Below are 19445 nucleotides of genomic sequence, written 5' to 3'. Positions count from 1 at the left end.
GTAGCTTAACCATACACAGATTACAAACAGGGCTAAATATCTTTGAAAAACAGACAGTACTGTTTTAGAACTTAAAGGTTGAGCTGGTAAAAAGAATGGGGAAAAGAGAGATTTCCATAGAATTGGCAGCATTACCTGCAAGACTGTTTGAGACAGCCAGGGCATCTATACTTTGCTTCCTCAGATCCACATACACCGCAGCTGTTGGATGGAAAAAATATCATTACCAGAATCAATGTTTATCAGATTCAATTTAATCACCTAGGACAATAATGGGGCATGCAGCTAACACAGAGCTTTTACGGACACAATTGGCAGTGTAGTGTGCAGGGGTGGGATGTCAGCAGGGGATCATGTCACTGTCTTCCCATATGCAAGAGTGACTCCTACAGTTTGTTTGGGGTGCCTGTGTGAACCTCTGCACACAAATCCATGTGTATCAGTGGCACGTGGTTGACTACTCCCTCCCCAGGCCAACACTGGGAGTTGACAGATACACAGAGACCACTGTACAGAGGGTGAATTGGCAATGTCTAAACTGGGGGGGGGGGGGGGGCTAAAAACGAGGGCAATAAAAGTGCAACCATTTGTCGTGATGACAGTTAGACATTTAGACGACTTAGAGTATGATATTATACAGTGTGAAAGGATATGTGTATTGTGCAAGATATAATGGTACCTGTCCAAATGAAGGCAACAGGCTGCGCAGCAGCCATATTGGAAATATATTGGGCCCCTTCCTTACTTCCTTCACACTTCACAGGTTTCAACAATGATTCTAATAAAGGCTCTGTTCTATTTAGTGTTAGACAGTGGTTCTTTAACGTTTTTATTTCAAGGACCACCATAACTCTGAGAGTGTACGGATTTGGTTCCATTTTTACACTCAGAGTTACAGACCCATGAGGGGCCATTTGGCCTTAATCAGTGTCACACACAGTATGGTAACACCTGTGAAGGAATTAAGGCAGGGGTTCAATTTACTTCCAATATAGCTGCTGTGCAGTGCAAGGATGGTGCATGGATGGAGCGGGGAGCCGGGGACAGACCACCTACACTACTGAGAACAGCCTCCATCTGCCATACCATTAACTACTGGGCCCGTTCACTGTTAAGCCTATCTCTTAGTAATATATTGTTTATAGCCGTTTTATAATGTTATTTACTGTAGTGCTGCTAATAACTTACCAGGTGCATTAACCTGGTTTCAATATACTTTCTATCTCTTCTACATTGTGTGGGACATGGGTTTATTTCTCATTGAATTCTTCTCTAGTGGAGCTTATCCACAGTTTCCAGTGTGCCAGGAGGCCTTGCATGATGGGCATCATCACTTCCTGTCAGTCATCAATTCATTTGAGTGAACTGTGGAAGTCAATAATAATGTGGGAACACAACCTGACTGATTTTTTAAAAGTCATATTAGTCTGCCTAGTTAACCTACAAGATCTCCATCTACACAGCTGGTTCAAATTCATGATCAATACCTCTTGACACTTGCTCTTAGCAGTACTGTATTTCACTCTCTTACTGGCTGCTGTTACTGCTGTGACACCTGCATCCCTGCATGGGGGATTAAATTATGTTTATGACTTCAGTGCTTGATAATAAGCATTAATTTAGAATCAGGGAAAATCTTGTAGAGGAAGCAGGCAGACAGACTAATGTGATGTGACCATTTTTCATTTATGCCAGCCTTGCCAGGTTGTGTTCCCCCAACCCACATAATTTTTGACTGACACGCATCACCCAAATGAATGGAATGACTGACAAGAAGAGATGCCCTTAATTCACACATTGAAGCAGCATTGGACCTAGCTACATTGGACCCTGGTCACACACTATTTCACCGTTTCCACCACTATATAACTGGCTTCAGGAGGTAATGTATTACTTACTCTTTTACATTTTTATTTTGTAAACTAACAAAAAAGTATCCCCACCTGAACTGCCTTTTATAAATGAGTTGTTATTTATAATACTTATTAGAATTATTCCCACAATCCACGCTAAAGTCGTCTCGCAGGCAATTAAGTGACATACACACAGTTTGAAATGCTTAGTATACATGCATACAACACTAGTGATGATGCTGTTTGCTCAGCTGTAAGACAAGCTAATGTAGCCAGTTAGCCACATTGCCTTTATTATTATGTAATGAAACCACTTACTTTGAGAGGGACATCTTTCTTTTCGTTCCCTTTATCTCTTCCACTAAGCCGTCGTTTATGTCTTTCATTTGTGCCGTTGACTCGGAGTCCATAATCGGCAACATTACACTACACTACACTACACGTTGTTGAACACATGCACACAGCAAGTCTTGTCCAAAACAACACTACTTCCGCTGTTTGCTTCATCATGCAGCACACGTGGAGGAGAGGTCCGGGTTGAGCACAGGCATGGGGATTGCACAATGGGGCCCCCTAGTGTTTCTGAGTTTGAAATGCAGCCACACACACACACACACACACACACACACACACACACACACACACACACACACACACACACACACACACACACCTCTGCACACAGGAGTGCATGAAATGAGTATTGCCACGACCTGTCTCAAAGGACAGACAATGAAGGGTCAAGGCGCTGTAACAATATTCAAATCAGACCAAGGTTCAAGGTTATACTTTATTGTTACATCTTGTGTACTGCTACAAATGGCCAATGATGTTAAGAAATATATGTGCAGTGCACACATTTATATTTCATGGCAATATCTAGACAAACAGAAGATAGGTAAGAGTAGATAGGCATATTGTATTCAGCTGAATTGGATATCTAGAATGTGTGAGAAAATCCTTTAGATCTTCACCAAGATTACATTTTATGTGGTAAAATATTTATATGGAGGCTAGTGCGTTTATATAAACACTTGCACACACAAACACAGACTCACACACACACACACACACACACACACACACACACACACACACACACACACACACACACTCCTTAGACTCAACCGGAAATGTTGCCCAAATTATGAGGTCGTGGAAAATCTTTAGGGTTCGTCCTGCAATCTGCCTGTTGGATTATGATAGGGGAGATGCATATGTTAGGGTAGACAACCATGTTTCCACATGGTAGGGTAGACAACCATGTTTCATGTCTCCTGTAGCCAGACGATCAGAGATCTCTGCATGCATACTGATAGTCTACACTAGTTACCACTGATTTCTCCAGTGTCCAAGCTTATTCATTGAATCTAGATTCAAGACATACATATCACAGGTCAGAGATCACTAATGTCTGGCTGTGCAATAGTGACTATGTATCCTCAGATAAACATGGAGCCACCAGCTGCTTCTAGCCAAGGAGTTTGTTGGAGTGCCTACCCAAGCCAGAGGCACTGAAGAGGACTCAGGCCTCCAAGGTGGTGGGTGAGTACTTTACCCGTGCAACAAACAACCATGGTTTTCTTTTCTTTTTGAGCGGTGCTAACCGCTCTTACGTCTGGCTTTGTGTGTACAGTATGTATGAGTGTCCGTATGAGTACAGTATGTCCGTACGAGCATGGAACTCACAGTGATAACTAACATCACGGACAGAACGGCCCATACAAGGAGATATGCGCGTGTCGTGACTCGTGTTTATTTTTTAAAATGAAAGCACAGCACCAAAACAGTTTGGGGATAAAACATTCCATTTATTTGATGTCAACATATTTAATATTTACACATTTCATTCAACTTTATCCACCAGAGAATGTATACAATTACACTTTCTCCAAGGTAATATAACTTAAGAATCTTCTGACTGCCCTTTTAATGGATTCTGACTCTGGCCTATGTTAGCTGCCAGTCCTATTAACAACCACAGAATGAGCTGACACATACACTGTCTGTAGGCATGATACACATACTGTCACAAGTGTGTGCATACAAACACACTTATTTAAAAACATAAATACTTAATTAGCATGGATTGTTGTTGACCAAATAGATCTCTGAGAGTATAACTTACTGTGGTACAGTAATGCAAACAAAAACAAAAAGGATATAAATAATCAAACATACAGTATGCTGTCAATATATACACAGGAAAAATAAAACACACAGATGACTCATTATTTTATTGCAGCACCAATGATAGGTTACCACTGAAGAACCTACCTTAAAGCACGAAAAGTTGAAAAAAAAGAGATGTAGTATATAAAAAAAATGGTTCATAAATTAGAAATGACCAAAGCAAAATAAGTACTCATACAACAGAATAGATCTTGATGTAACCGGTACATACAACTTGAAGGAAAAAATACTAACGTGACAAAAGCGTCTTTCCTAGAAGGCAAATGAGCGGAGTAGAGGTAGAGCACCATCTGTGAAGATGAACATGTCTTGCTGGATCAGACAAAAGACAAGATTGTTATGAAAACTGTAGGGGGGAAAAAGCCTTTGATTGGAAACGCAATATTCAAAACAGTCACACATTATCCACATGCTATTGCACACTTAGGAACCTTTGGTTAGACAGTGCTCCTATTTAGGGGCCTGGCACTCTCCTCTGGCTTAGGCCCCCTGGTTAGGATGGCTAGTGTGTAAGATTGGGGAGTGGCAGGGGGAGGTATGAGTTTTGGGATTAGATAGGTTGCTGCATGGATCGGCCATACCCTGAGATCAGGGACTAATATGGGTCCAAGACGCAGCCAACCCAAGCACCTTTTTGACACGCAAATAAACACAAATATTTTACACATTTTGTTTGATAAATATTAGTATACACTGTTCTCCTTTGGCCTTCGTGGCCTGGGTGTCCCATAGAGACTGAGTTCCTCCACTGAGGTCTTCCATGGGCTGGACAGGGTGTTTGTCATTCTCACAAACAAATTCTCACAAACACCAGATGAAGGTCTCCCACGTGGTGCAGAAACCAATCTCAGCTTGGTGTTCAAGCCTTTCTTTGGTAGGCAGACATGCTGTATGCCGTGTTTTACTAGTTTATATAAACGTGTTAGTTGTAGGCGATATTGGCCTCAAAGGAAGCAGACTGGTCCAACTTCTATATGTCGCTGGCTGTGGGGTTGTGATGTCGGAAGCTGCTGTACGTCTACAATTGGTAGCTGACGACTATCCTGAGTATAGAACAAGTAATGTGACTGGTGCCAGCTGCCATCTTGGATCTGTACAAAGAAAGGGAACACAGTAAGTGTCTCAACACATCTCACGTACAGTAACAATTTGAGATTTTGTGTCAGCGACTGGACAGTGGACAAATTCTTCAGCCAGTTTGAGTAAAGGTTAGACATCTACGCATCGTTTCCTACACTATAGGAGTGGTTCTCAAACATTTGGATGACAATAACCACCAAATTGATGTATATGGACACAGACATCCACCTGAAAGGATTTTATGGCAGGGACGCCAATGAGAGATTTCTTTTCTTCTTCTTTTTCTTTTTTTTTTCATTTTTTTTCATAACAATTTATCAAAATCTTTCAAAAATAGCAGATCTAGCTCACACAATGTGTCACATTGCGATGTGTTGTGAGTTTGCTGGGGACCCCCTGGAATCCCCTAAAGGACCCCTGGGGGCCCCGGACCCCACTTTGAGAACCACTGCACTGTGAACATGATGGAAAATGCAGACTGTATTGTTTCTGTTGTCTTTGGGAAGTTTTAATTCACACCAGCATAAACCAAGAAAGAAAGCAAGATGAAGGATGCACTTAAATGGTCAATTCCTACACTAAACACTATAGGCCTAACTATAACGATAACTATAACTATATTGTTCAGAATCAGAATCAGAAATACTTTGTCACACCTTAAAAATGCATTTACTGTAAGAAAAGGGCGAAATTCATTTGACAGGACTCCTCGGACTTGCAGTCCATTAGTAGAAAATAATATAAATAGCCTATATATAAAAGCATCATCACATAATAAAATCTAAAAAGTTAAATAAAAGGGTGCTTTAGGTTTTAAAAGTAACAGAGCCTAACTTAATAGTATCCGCTAAAATAAAAATATCACCTTTGTGTCAGAGCACTATTTGTTCAAGGGTCTTATAGCTTGATAAAAGAAAGTTCTTTGTGTTCTTTCTGTCTTGCCCACAAGGCTTTGGTATTTTGTCCCGTTCTGATGGGACCGCAACTCCACAAACTTTCCATGGTTCGGATGGAAAGTTTGTGGAGTCTCGGTCCCATCGGAACGGGACAAAATTCAACATTGTATTTGTTATAGTTGTGGGGTGGACAAATACATTATCAATTTGGGGGTCCTTGACTTGAACAAAAAGTTTGAGAACCACCACTCTAACGGTCATTACCTTGCACTCATCCTGTAGCACGTGTGGTTCAAGTAATGTGTCTGCTTCAAACACCTGTCCGCTCCAGCCACGGAACCTCAGCGGGGGTTCATCCTGGGGGATCGGGCCACCAGCACTGAAGCTGTCTGCGTTACTGTAAGGTGGCTCACTGAAGCAGTGCACTGTGATGCTCTGGCTGGCCTCAGTACTCAGTAAGTGGAGAAACTTCATTTGGACTTTCCCCGCACCAAACACCATCTGTAATGAGACGTCCAACCAAAGGAAATAGATGGTTAAGTACAATTGCAATGCAGAACCACGTACCAATAACTAATACTAGACAAAACCATTAGCTAACTGCAAGTCACATATGACTCAATAAAACTCATCTTTATACAAAGTAATTTTGAAAAAATTGTTAAAGTGCCAACTGTATAGCTGGGAATGGGTAAATACGTTTTTGTTATATCCTTTGCCATATTGAGTGTACAAATGGAACCAAAATGGACCCATTTAGGTAATTTGTTTACATTTATTGAAAATATGAGCATTTATGTCTGGACGTATGACCTGACCGTCACATCTTGTCCGTGTCCCGGACGGGTAACACTTGTCTTTTTTGTTGATTGACTCTCAAGCTCTGACAACACGCTCTGTCATCACTGTGATGTCATGGGAACCAAATCCTTTTTATTGCCATATATGGAGATCCCTGTGATGCCAGGGGTACCAAATCCCCTTTATTCCCATATATGGAGATATGGAGATCCCTGTGATGCCAGGGGAACCAAATCCCATTTATGCCCACATATGGAGATCCCTGATGTCATCAATATTAAGCCCATATCTGTGAATGCCAATATATAATCACTGTGTGTCAGGGGAACCAAATCCCTTTTATTGCCATATATGGAGATCCCTGTGATGGCAGGGGAACCAAATCCCTTTGGACAGATGGCCAAGACATGGCGCGACCTCGCCCTTTAGGGTGTCTTACTGGTGTACTGTATATGACGGTCATTGACAGAGTCATTTCTAGATTTTTCTCTTTTCTGTTCAACCTTCTGGAGGTTTGAGATGTGAATGATTTTACCACTTCATTCCGTCTTACCTTATTTGATGCCACTGGATGTAAACAGGTCTGCCCTCCTGCAGTGAAGTTACAGAAGACCTCCATGGCATCAGATGTACAGCCAAGATTGGGATCAATCCAAAAGCGGCCTACAACACACATCCAAAGAGAAAGGAGGGAGGGAACAATCAGAATTTTCTGTAATATTCAACAAGTCCTGTGAGAATAAACCGTAAGACCTGGAACGCACTCTGGATTTTAACCACTCTGACCATTATTTTATGCTTTAACTATTAAAAAATAGCAGATATACAAGCTCACAGCGCGGCATCGAGTGCTGCGTTGCGAGCTTGCAAATCTTTGAATATATATATTTTTTAAAGCAAACATTTGTAACTCAAATCTTTGCTTCTGGGGGTCCCTCGAACAATATATTTTGAGACGGGGGTCCGCAGCTAAATACATACATATAATTTGGGGGAGTCCTTGACATGAAAAGGTTTGAGAACCACTGATCATAGAAACATGAGGTTTTCAAAAACCTTAGAAGGAATTAGAAGACATTTATAGAATCGGGTCAATATATTCAAAGACTCGCACAAATTGTCATGATTTTTCAAAAATAGCAGAACTACGAGCTCGCTCTGTGAGCTTGTAGATCTGCTATTTTTTAATAGTTAAAGCATAAAATAATGGTTAAAGTGGTTCAAATCGAAATGACACAGATGCATTCCAGGTCTTAATGATTTTCAGCACCTGAACATGAAGACAAGATATTAATATTAATGACAACTGTCATTGATATTTCCAATCAACAGTTGTCAGCAACACCCTCGCTGATCTACCTCAAGATGTATCTGTATCTTGGCCAAAATATCACAGTATGGAGTATGAGGGGGAACAGTTCCATGGCAATCCAGACAATTTTGAAGATGACAAAAGTGGTGGACGGATGGACAGACAGACAGACGAAAACACCTCTTGCATTAGCAGAATGAAATTAGAACCGTAATAGGGTACGGGTAAGCGTTTGAAATTGATTAGGCAGACTTTCTGAGTTGCGCTCTCTCTCTCTCTCTCTCTCTCTCCTCTCTCTCTCTCTCACACTCACTCACACACACAGTCACACACACACACGCACACGCGCACATTGACTGAAGGATGCCAAACAAAAACAAATTTTACTCTTATGTACCTGTACAAAAGACGTAACAATAAAGTACAACCCCCACATACAGAGGATAAAACACTGAAATCACAAGGTATATGATAGTCTCACCGTCAGTGAGCTTTTGATGGCAGTCCAGCAGGTCTTTACAGACACGGGCTGGGTTCTCCCGAGTGCCCAGAGGTTTTTTAATGCTCTCTATCACACTGCTCAGGTAATGCAGAGTCTTCAGGATGTCCGAGTTCTGGTCTGGCAAAACCATCTCAGTGTTCTGAAAACTCTTTTAAGATACATGCAAATTCAGCACTGTCAGTTCTCTCAGACTATAAACAGAACCATGACAATAATGAGCAGTGCAAACACAAATGGTCAAGCATAATTATTTCCTCATTACGTTAATATGCCAAAATAGAATACAGTATATACAGTATGCATGCATCCATCCATCCCTCCATGCATCCATCCATTGATCCATCCATCCATCTATTATGGTAATAATCCACCCTGACATCCATCCATCCATTTGAATACAAATATAACAAATATAATACCTCTGTTCTATAGGCAGTGTCGGCGTCCTCTGGATAGAACCGCCTCTGTGGGTTCAGCACATTCAGTTTAATAGTTTACGAACTCTGAACAATATAGGTTAAAAAATATATTATCTATATGTACATAATATATCAAACCCCATAGTATAGATAAATCTCTGATACAGTCAAAATGCAGTTTGATACTAGAGGGTAGTAGTAAAACGTTAGTCATACAACAATAAACTGTCACATTCCTGACCTCAGTGGTGGGGTACGGTACACTAACACATTCCACTCAGTATAAACACTTCTGATTATCATACAGTCTGTGTAAACACAAAGGCTACCCAATACAGCCTTTTTTCAACCTTCAGATTGAACAAACTGTTCATGCAGCTCACACAGGGAAAGGAAGTCACTCAGACAAAGGGAAACTGTGGTAACCCATCCAAAGTCACTGAAGCTAGGAGAGACATTATGGGCTGGTTTCCACTACAGGATAAAACAGGGTTTACTCATCACCAGTATTACACAATAACTGTATCCCCGGATCAACATTACTAGAGTCCTTTTCACATTTTGTCTCCAGGAGAGATTATTTGTCAGCTTGACTAGTTCCCAGCAAACACATCGGATCTTGTGCCATAAGGATGATGTGTCGACCCTCACTCAACTTGGCCCTGCTGTCAATAAAAGATTGTTGCTGCTTTTTCTCCCTCCCAAAAGAATGTAGCTAAGCTTGGCCTGGCAACAAGCCTGGGTCTTGGGATAAAAGAGAGATGCGCCAGCCCAGCATGAATGGAAAATATCAAACAGAATAAGTACACAGTACTCTGAGCGTGTACAAATGTAACCAAATGGACCCTCTACCACCTCAGAATCCCAACTCCCAAATGGATTCATTCAGGGGTCTTGAAACGATTTCAGGCCAAGGACCCCTTAGTCAAGAGAGAGATGAAGCAGGGACCCCCCACAACCCATAGATACCATATAGTTTCATCGTTTGACAGCACAATCATCAGTGTATTTTGGGTTGATGTAAATTTGTGTTTTCAGATATTTAACCACCTGAACCGTCAATACTTAATACATTTGACCTTTCACTCTGTACTTAGTCTGCTCTTCTTCCCCTCTTCACCAAAGCTCTTTGCCAAAAATAGCAGATCTCTGTCATAAAACAAGAATGCCCCTTTTATTCACCATTCAAATGCGCTGTCATGTACTACTGCGTTCAAGTTACAATGAAAACAGCGTAGTAGAAAAATAAATCTGGTCTCAGCAGAATATTGTATGTGGACTTTGAGGCTTGGACATATATATGCACCCCCCTCCCAACCCCATTTGTTTTCTTCAAATAATCAATGTCTGAGGAAGATAGTTGACTTACTGTGGGACCAGGCACCCCAGGAGGTCCCTGTTGAAGAAAGAAAGATGATAGATATGATGAGAAATATTCTCATCTGGTAAAATGAGAGCTTAAAAGCTACTATCCAGAACTCATTTTAGTCATGAAAATGATTAGCAACAGGATTCACACACATATTTTACAATGGATAACTTTAATGGGAAGTTCCTATTCAAGTATATTATGAAATATAATTTTAACCATACCATGTGTTATCATCTTAGGAGAGTTGATCTGACTGTTGTTTGTGGCATTACTTCACAAGACCTAGATCCTAGATCAGATCATGTCCTCATAAAAGCCTTATGCATACTGTGTGTAACTGACTGAATCAAAAGTAAAACGTTTTAAAGAATTACATTTAAATTCAATTCATAACATTGCTGTGCCTGCAGTTTAGCCACTTTATACCTGGACTCCTGGAGTAGTAGATCTGTATGCTCTCAGAGTAACAGACCTGTAAGAGTCCATTAAGAAGCACCCCAAGGGGTCCCTGGACCCCACTTTGAGAACCACTGTTATATTGCATTGAAATTAGTGAACTTACCCTGGGACCTGGATTTCCCTGTGGCCCTTGAGGTCCCTGAAAATTAAAATCATATACAATCAAAATGTTAAAAGATGATTTTGTTTAAGATTAAACACAAAATCTGTATAAAATATGGCATTTAAACCCACATCTGCAACAATAACTCAGCTTTAGCTAATCGACAGTTTGTGTAATTGTAAAATGCCCCATATAGGCAACTATTGTCAATATATCAATTATGCTGAAAGCAATGAAAGTTTGACTGTCTAAATTGGTGTCTACTGCACCCTCTGGTTTACCAGGGAACTCTCACAGTCAAACATCAGCCTAGGAAAGCTGGTGGAGAATGCGTGTGTGTGTGTGTGTGTGTGTGTGTGTGTGTGTGTGTGTGTGTGTGTGTGTGTGTGTGTGTGTGTGTGTGTGTGTGTGTGTGTGTGTGTGTGTGTAGGTGTGTGAGAGAGAGAGAGCGCGCGAGAGTGAGAGAGAGGGAGAGAGAGAAAGAGAGGGGGTGGAGAGAAAGGGAATTTTGTAGTTTGCTTAATTCATCAATCATCATACAAAAAGTAGGAATGAGAGAAGTTGTGCATGTAAGTGTGTGTGTGTGTGTGTGTGTGTGTGTGTGTGTGTGTGTGTGTGTGTGTGTGTGTGTGCGTGCGTGCGTGCGTGCGTGCGTGCGTGCGTGCGTGCGTGTGTGTGTGTGTGTGAAAGAGAGGGAGTTTCAGTGGGAGGGAGTCGTAAAAGAGTTTACACTACGGATGAAGACATTGATAGAATAGTATATACGGTGACCCCTCTGTGGCTTGCAGTGCTAACATTATGACAAGGCATTTCCTCAGCACTGTTTACATGAGCTGTGCTGAGAGTACAGTAATGCTCCATGGAGAGTACAGCAAGCCACCTTGAAACCTCCACCTTGACTGTGACTCAGACATAGATTTATGTATGTGCTGTCACCGTGGGAACGTGTTATAAACAAAACCACCAGTGACACAAGTCCAGCTGTCATATACCCATAAACACCCTGTATCCATCATTTGCAGTGGATCTTTTAACACACTGGTTTTGAAACCTTTCAGGTCGAGACCCAAAAGAGAAATTAGACGCTTGCCCGTGACCCAAACTAGTGAAAACAGCAGATCTACAAGATCACAACGCGTCGCGTCGCGCTGCATTGTGAGCTTGTAGATAGGCTATTCTCACTACTTCTTAAACATTTGTTTTCGAATTTATGGAATTTCTTAGATTTGTCTTTGATTTCTTCATGAACTTGACACAAACACACACGCCGCATGGGCACGGCCGCATGCACACGCACACAGAGTACTGTTGAAGTATGTATCTTGTTCTCTGTCAAACATCCCCAATGAGAGAGAGTTTGGAACAGCAGTCTAACACTAGAACAGAAATAGCCATCTAGAAAGACTTTGTACATTTAGCTGACGTGTTTGTAGATCTCACCATTTCACCATTGCTTCCTGTTGGACCCCTAAGCCCCTGTGAAAAAAGGAAAAGATACATATTTTCAACATAACAGAGTATACACCCAGCAGGTGCCCCTTACACACGTCACATGCACACACACTAGGGCATTAACGACTTGTGATTTTTGCAAGTCGACTCGACTCAGTAAAACGTTGAGTTGAAGTTGACTTTATAGTTTGATGACGTCATCATATCACACACGACCACCCAATTATTTTGGGGAGTACCCAGATGATTATTAACGTAATGTGCAACATTGTTTTCTCACTCAACTGTAAACAAACCAACATAACGTTTAAGTATATAGAGGGTATCTTCACATTTCTTAAGTGCCAATTTAAGGACTTTTTAATACCTCTAAAATGACAAATTAAACATTGTCCAAATTGTCAAATATATAGAGGCAGAAATTGTGAAAATAGCCGATCTACATGTAGATCGGCTATTTTCACAATACAACGTTTTTTTTTTTTTTTTCAACTTCGACTTTCTCTGGTGGGAGTCGACTTGTGTAATGAAGTCGACTGAGTCGACTTGTTAACTTTTAGTTAATGCCCTAACACACGCATGCACGCAGAAAGTAAGAAACCTACAGGTGTTCCCATTGGCCCCATCATTCCATCAGGACCGATAGGTCCACTGAATCCCTACAACAAACAATGAAAGAAAGAAAGAAACAATTTAGCACAACCAGGATCATCAACAGAATGCATATAGAACTGAGGATCCCCACTCTGCACACTTTCTGAGACAGTATCAGCATAATTTAATTGCAATTCTACATTGTAGAATCTACAGAATTACAATTATACATTGCTGTAGAATCTACAGAATTAAGTCCCAAATGTACAATCGCTCTGATAAGGAATGTAATCTACAGTGGACTTTTGGGACTTAATTCCCAGTGTTCCATCTGAAGAGAGCACAGTTGTGAACCCATTATCTGTCTATCTATTATACTCACCATTATACCCACAGGACCTTTGGGACCTGGCACACCTTTCAATCCAAAATCTCCATTTGGGCCCTGTCATAAAAAAACAAAAAGGCCATGTCAGATATCCTCTATAGATATACTGTATACAAGATACATGTAGATATGTACTGTATACGTGCCACACACACACACACACACACACACACACACACACACACACACACACACACACACACACACACACACACACACACACACACACACACACACACACACACACACACACACACACACACACACTCTCTCTCTCTCTGTCTCTCTCTCTCTCTCTCTCTCTCTCTCTCTCTCTCTCTCTCTCTCTCTCTCTCTCTCTTTCTCTTGGTTCCCCAACTCATGTCCTATAATCAAGTTATTCCCATCTCTTCTACTCTATTACATTATCTATCTATAAATGCACGGAAAATGTGTGTTCTGTCTGTCTGTCTGTCTGTCTGTCTGTCTGTTTGTCCCCTGCAAATCTCAACCATTTGACCGATCGACTTCTTGTGTAAAATAATTCACCCTTTGTCAAGTCCCACCCCATGTCACTCTGTTACTAGGTGGGACAAAAAAGCCAGGGAAGACTTTTTTTTCCCATTCACTTCCATTATAAAAACAAGATTTTTCATAGCCTCATTATAGCTATTTGAAGTACCAAAAGAAAAACATCTACATGATAAGAAAAGGAACAAAAAAGTACAGTAGTTACTTTGCAAAACAGGGGTTTCCCCCGAAAATACATTTTTTAATTAGGGCAGAGAGAGAGAGAGAGAGAGAGAGAGAGAGAGAGAGAGAGAGAGAGAGAGAGAGAGAGAGAGAGAGAGTAGTGCATCTTGGGTGACTCGCACTGACCAGGAAATTGAGCCTCGCTCTCAACATAAAATGTATTTTAATTGTAATTCTGCCCATTTAAAACATGTACCCAATCGAATATCTTAGTTACCGGTACATCGACATCGTTCATGTGAACTAGTTTGTTGAATGTTGATGCTTATTCATTATAATGATCAAAATCACTATGACCGCGCCGTACTGCGCCGCGGTGATGCCACAGTGCGCTGAAGGAATGAAAGGACTGCATAACTCCGCCCCCGGCAGCAAAAGTGAATGATTTTTCTGGTTGGCCAGTCAGGGACCAATCAGAAGGCTGACAAAGGGTGAATTCTATAAATTGTGCAAATCTCTGTGCTTGTGAGTATGTGCGTATCTTGTTAGTTGTTAATTCTTCATCTCATCTCATTGGATTTCATCTCCTCTTTCTCATATTATCTAATTTGACAAATCTTATCTCCTGTCCTCGTTTCCTAGTCTCTAAAGTTCCTCTCAACTCATTGTCTCCTCTACTCCTGTTTGATAATTGGATAGTTGACCCACTTACAGTACCTTTGGGCCTGGAAACCCTTGTAAACCAGTCATCCCCAAGTCTCCAGGTTGTCCCTGCAAACAAAGAAGACAGTTACGTTTAACACAAGAAAATGGCAATGAACTGGTAAATATGACTTGAAGTGAATCAATTTACGTGTATGGCATATTATAGATAACACTATATAGCAACTAAAAATCTGCCTAAATGCTCGTAGCATCAGGGCTGGATTAACCATTGGGCCGATGGGGCCGTTGCCAGGGGCCCTTGGGGAAACTGGGCTGCATGACCATTAACAATTTACTAAAATGAAATGTATACATAAATTAAATGGGTGGGCCCCTCCTCTGTTGTCTACAGGTGCTTTCTTGGCCCACAGATGATCATAATGGCTTAAAATCCGAGCTGGGTAGTGCTCGTCGGGAGGGAGGGGGGTTATGGTGGAGGGTGGGCGGGACTCTAAAAAATTATCGTCCAGGGGCCCTCGCAGGGGTTAATCCGTCCATGTTTAAGATCATGAAAATGTCTTCTTCCAAAGATCTTCAAAAATCAAGATCTACAATCATTCATTCAAATTATTTCCAACACAGGAACCGTCATGACATGAGAAGCGTTGTGTGAGATCTATTAAGTTAATAAAGCAATTTTATTTAAAAACAGAGCACAGAAGCAACAGATAAAAGACTATATCTTGCTCAGCCATCTATGAAATCCAAGGTTCTACAGAAGTTCATTCATCATTTTCACCCCACTTTTATATAACCCTCCAATAATATCCTCAACCAATACCCCAGACAAAGTAGGTCTTCAGTTGCCCTTTCATAATGTCCTTGTCCAATGCAAAAAAAAAAGAAAAGAAAATAAATTGGCAGACACAAGAAGTGGGTCACATGGAATTAAGCCCTATGTCTGGCTCTATAATTGCACATAATGTACTGTACACCTACTCACAGGTGTGTGCACATGCAAGCACACATTCACACAAGCACACACAGACACACGCACGCACACAAGGAGTGGGTGCCTGCGTCCCGTTTGTGTCTGAGCTGGGTCTGTGGTCCATGGTGGCAGACAGACACTGTGTTTGTACAGCCAATCATCCACATCCTCTAGTCGGCTCTGTTTCTGGCCAGCGGGTTTGGCCTAGATAGTCCACTCTCTGAAAAGCGTAACGGGATCGGACCCAGGGGCCAGACCCTAGTCTCTATTTCACCACCATCAATGGAGGTGACCAGGGGAGGGCGGACACACAAGGGGGATAAGGGCGGGGTATTTTGTGGAGTTATGTAAGTTAACCAGAGCACCTCATTTTCAGGTCCCTGGAGTGCCAAGAGATCTTACATAAGCTGGCCTTGCCAGGTGGAATGTGTCAGACACGCACATTTCTAAACCCACCGCAGTTGGCTACTTAAACCCCTGTTCTATATTTAGAGATGGATATAAAAGATTGTATTGTTATTAACTTTGGGGCGCCCTGGTGGCTCAATCAGTTAGTGCATGTAATTGACATCGTACCGAGTTCAAATCCAGCCAAACCTTCAACCAATTCTTTCCCGTCTCTCTCCACTGCAATGTTTAACAGTAACAGATAATATCCAGTTCCAATTCCAGGTCTTAGCTTAATAATAAACTGCCACAAAAATATGATTTCTTCTCTTTAATAAAAGACAAACTGGCCTTCAAGGTCATTTGTCATTTTGACCACCTTGAAATTGATCAGACCCTAAAAATAGGCCCATGTATAATATTGCAGTATTGTTGGAGTTCACCAAGTAGATATTTTATGGTCAACACCATTTGAGCCATGTCTCAACGCTTTGAGAGACCCGTTTAAGACAAGATTAACTATGTCAATTATGTTTTTATAGTTCAGTATACTCACCGGTTGTCCTTTTAGTCCTGGGTCTCCCTTCCTGGCCTGGTCACCTGTGGCCCCCTCCATACCTTTAATTCCTGGGGACCCCCTCTCCCCTGGCAAGCCCAGCTCTCCCTGGATAAGGATAGGTCGTAGAGGTTGTAGGTTGGCAATAGATTTTTGGGAATAGATTTTTTGTAAAAATAAAAAATACTCTCATTAAAGGACAACTTTAGTTTTTTACAACAAGGGTTCATATTTTAGATTGTAATTAAAGAATATAAAATATGAGTGTTAAAATGATTTCATTTACTTCTTTCTATTGTTTTAGAGATTCTTATTTCAGTGGTTGGGGGCATGCATACAAATGGCTAAATATGACATTTTACACAGAATAAGCCCATTCCCAAGATACAACGCAACCTTTCATGGTTGGATGTGACTTATGGGGGCTAGAAGTGTTACTGTAAATAGCAATAAATAAACTGCTGGCTTATTGTGTCTAAAAAGACATATTTAGCCACTTGTACACATGCCCCCATGCGTACGCATGCCCCACATTTTAGCACGGTAAACGCGATAAAACAATAGAACGAAGCAAATGAAAACATTTTAAAACTCACTTTTTCTTTTCTCTAATTACAATCTAAAATATGAACCCTTGTTGTAAAAAAACAAAGTTGTCCTTTAATCATTAATCATAATAGTTTACTGTTGTTAAACTTGGCCCCCTATTCACTTCAATGAATCAAATATTTGAATATTGGATTCAAATATTGAATGCAACAAAAACAAAAAAGTCTCTGTGAATTCAAGGCGTCATGGGCTGACTAATTGATCAAAAAGGGCATTTTGGGGGTGAACTATTCCTTCACACCTGAGTTTTTTGGGGATCTATTGATGTTGTTTTGTATTGCTTGTTTTCTCTATTATAAATAAATAAATAATAAATAATTAAAGCAAAGGTTTTACGATTGCTATTGTGGGTGGTATTGTACCTTTTGACCAGGTGGTCCAATCTCTCCAATCAGTCCAGGAAGACCAACTTCTCCCCTGGGTCCTGGACGTCCATCAGGTCCCTCTTGCCCCACTGTACCCCTCGTACCCTGAAAGCGCACACACATGTTTATCTCAAACTCTAAATGTCAAAAGTGTTCTTAACAATCAGCTCCTGAATGGCAATACAATTAGAAAAGCAGTTGCTGTGCAGGGGTGTGGTGACACACTGAAAGAGGAACACCATAATACTCTGGGCTGGACATAAAAAAGCGGAGTCTTTTTTATTTTATTTTATGAAATGCAGTTAAAGAAATGTATTTCTGAAGGATTTCATTTAGCGTGAGACATTCATTCAACACATCATTCCTTCAAGGAAAACAGCAAATTAATTATTATGATGTGAATGTGAATCTAGGAAGAGTTTGTATAATACATAATACTAAATGAGCCATATTTCAACATACCTCTCATACATCTCACATGTCATGTCCATTCAAACATACATTTCCGAGCACAATTCAAAGCCTGCATAATATTCCATTTCAACATAGTCTTCATTTAACCACATCTAAAGCCCCTAGTCTGTGGCTAACATTTCGTGAGAATAGCAGCGTTGGGACGTGTTCGAACTTTTATTGTAGCACAGCTATTTTCTGCTAAGACATTTTGTGGAGGGGAAAAGGAGGGGGGTAGAATGGGGGACTCCAGTCAATAAAGTACTGTATATAGGGTTTAAGTGGTTGAATCTGTCACTCAGGGCTGTGAACCACAGTTTGGCCTTTCCATAATATTTCTTTACAATGTGCTTGGGAAGTGCCGGTAGAATGACTGACTGTTGCTGAGGCGCTTTCTTGAGCCACAAGGACCACAATGGTTTCCTGCTCCATCAGAGCCGTGGAGGTGGCAGATTGGAGAGAGCGATATTAGAATAACAGATTGAATGGGCTTGACCTCCGCCGCACATCCAGCTTCTGTTTCTGAATCGCTGTGAGGTAAAAACGGATAAATCATGAAAAAATAAGCCCCAGATCAGCGGGAAGTGGTTTGGAATTACACCGCTGAAAGGTTTGTTGGTTGAACCCCAATCCCTTGGAACTCTGGGGAGCTCTTGCATAAGAAAAGGCCACTGTGGCTGTCAGCTTAATAAGATCTGTACAGAGATTTAATCAAGTCTGACCTGGTGTCTCACCCCTCACATGCAGTCTGACATTGTACTTGTGCGTGGATGTATACAGAAAACGCATACTGTAAAGCAGGGGTTTTCAAAGTGGGTGCCGGGGCACCCTGAGGTGCCGTCTAGGGGTGCCGCGAGATAATTTGATAATGTTTGGAATTTATTTGGACACTTAAAAAAAAGTATTTTGCATAATTTTAAACTTTAAGTACAAAGTTATTTTCAGTCAGTTCTAATCAAAATGCCTATTATCTCAATGTTTTCTTTGCAACATAATCGCTCAAATATGGCATAAATATAAGGTGCTAGGAGTGAAAATTATGAATATAATGTATGGGTGCCTGGGATGAAAACAAATATTTATAGGGGTGCCCTGAGCCAAAAAGGTTTGGGAACCACTGCTGTAAAGTACAGTACATGCTCATAGCACATGGAAGAAACGTGCATGTGCATGGTTAAAGACGTGGTCACTGAAGCTGTCTGCAATAAACGCATTTAAAGAGTCACCAAAAGTATAGGTAATGGCCGGGTTTCCCAAAGCGATTTTAGCTCTTCGTAGCTCACGCACGGTCGTAGAGACCGAGCCCTGACTGTCATGTTCCCAGATTTACATGGGTTCGGACA

General features: G+C 41.1%; 2 protein-coding genes across 2 annotated transcripts in view; both read right to left on the bottom strand.

Annotated features, from left to right (window-relative positions):
• Nucleotides 1-2308, bottom strand: part of znhit6 (zinc finger HIT-type containing 6) — a 44581-nt gene extending 42273 nt beyond the window's left edge. Inside the window, exons 1-2 of the mRNA XM_080724517.1 lie at nucleotides 2172-2308; nucleotides 136-201 (exon numbers count right to left, since the gene is read on the bottom strand). Of these exons, the coding sequence (XP_080580643.1) occupies nucleotides 136-201; nucleotides 2172-2275 (170 nt within the window). The 5' untranslated portion in view covers nucleotides 2276-2308. The remainder of the gene's footprint in view (nucleotides 1-135; nucleotides 202-2171) is intronic.
• A 2682-nt stretch (nucleotides 2309-4990) lies between these two features.
• col24a1 (collagen type XXIV alpha 1 chain) overlaps nucleotides 4991-19445 on the bottom strand; it is a gene marked incomplete at both ends in the record, with an annotated part of 183635 nt that continues 169180 nt past the window's right edge. Inside the window, 11 exons of the mRNA XM_080727840.1 lie at nucleotides 4991-5137; nucleotides 6287-6523; nucleotides 7377-7486; nucleotides 8617-8785; nucleotides 10426-10452; nucleotides 10991-11026; nucleotides 13048-13101; nucleotides 13419-13481; nucleotides 14814-14867; nucleotides 16676-16783; nucleotides 17647-17754. Of these exons, the coding sequence (XP_080583966.1) occupies nucleotides 4991-5137; nucleotides 6287-6523; nucleotides 7377-7486; nucleotides 8617-8785; nucleotides 10426-10452; nucleotides 10991-11026; nucleotides 13048-13101; nucleotides 13419-13481; nucleotides 14814-14867; nucleotides 16676-16783; nucleotides 17647-17754 (1113 nt within the window). The remainder of the gene's footprint in view (nucleotides 5138-6286; nucleotides 6524-7376; nucleotides 7487-8616; nucleotides 8786-10425; nucleotides 10453-10990; nucleotides 11027-13047; nucleotides 13102-13418; nucleotides 13482-14813; nucleotides 14868-16675; nucleotides 16784-17646; nucleotides 17755-19445) is intronic.

Source organism: Nannobrachium achirus, assembly GCF_963921795.1.
Source record: "Nannobrachium achirus genome assembly, chromosome: 1".
NCBI lineage: Eukaryota > Metazoa > Chordata > Actinopteri > Myctophiformes > Myctophidae > Nannobrachium > Nannobrachium achirus.
The sequence above is the reverse complement of the archived record's forward strand: the minus strand, read 5'-3'. Positions and strand labels throughout refer to the sequence as shown.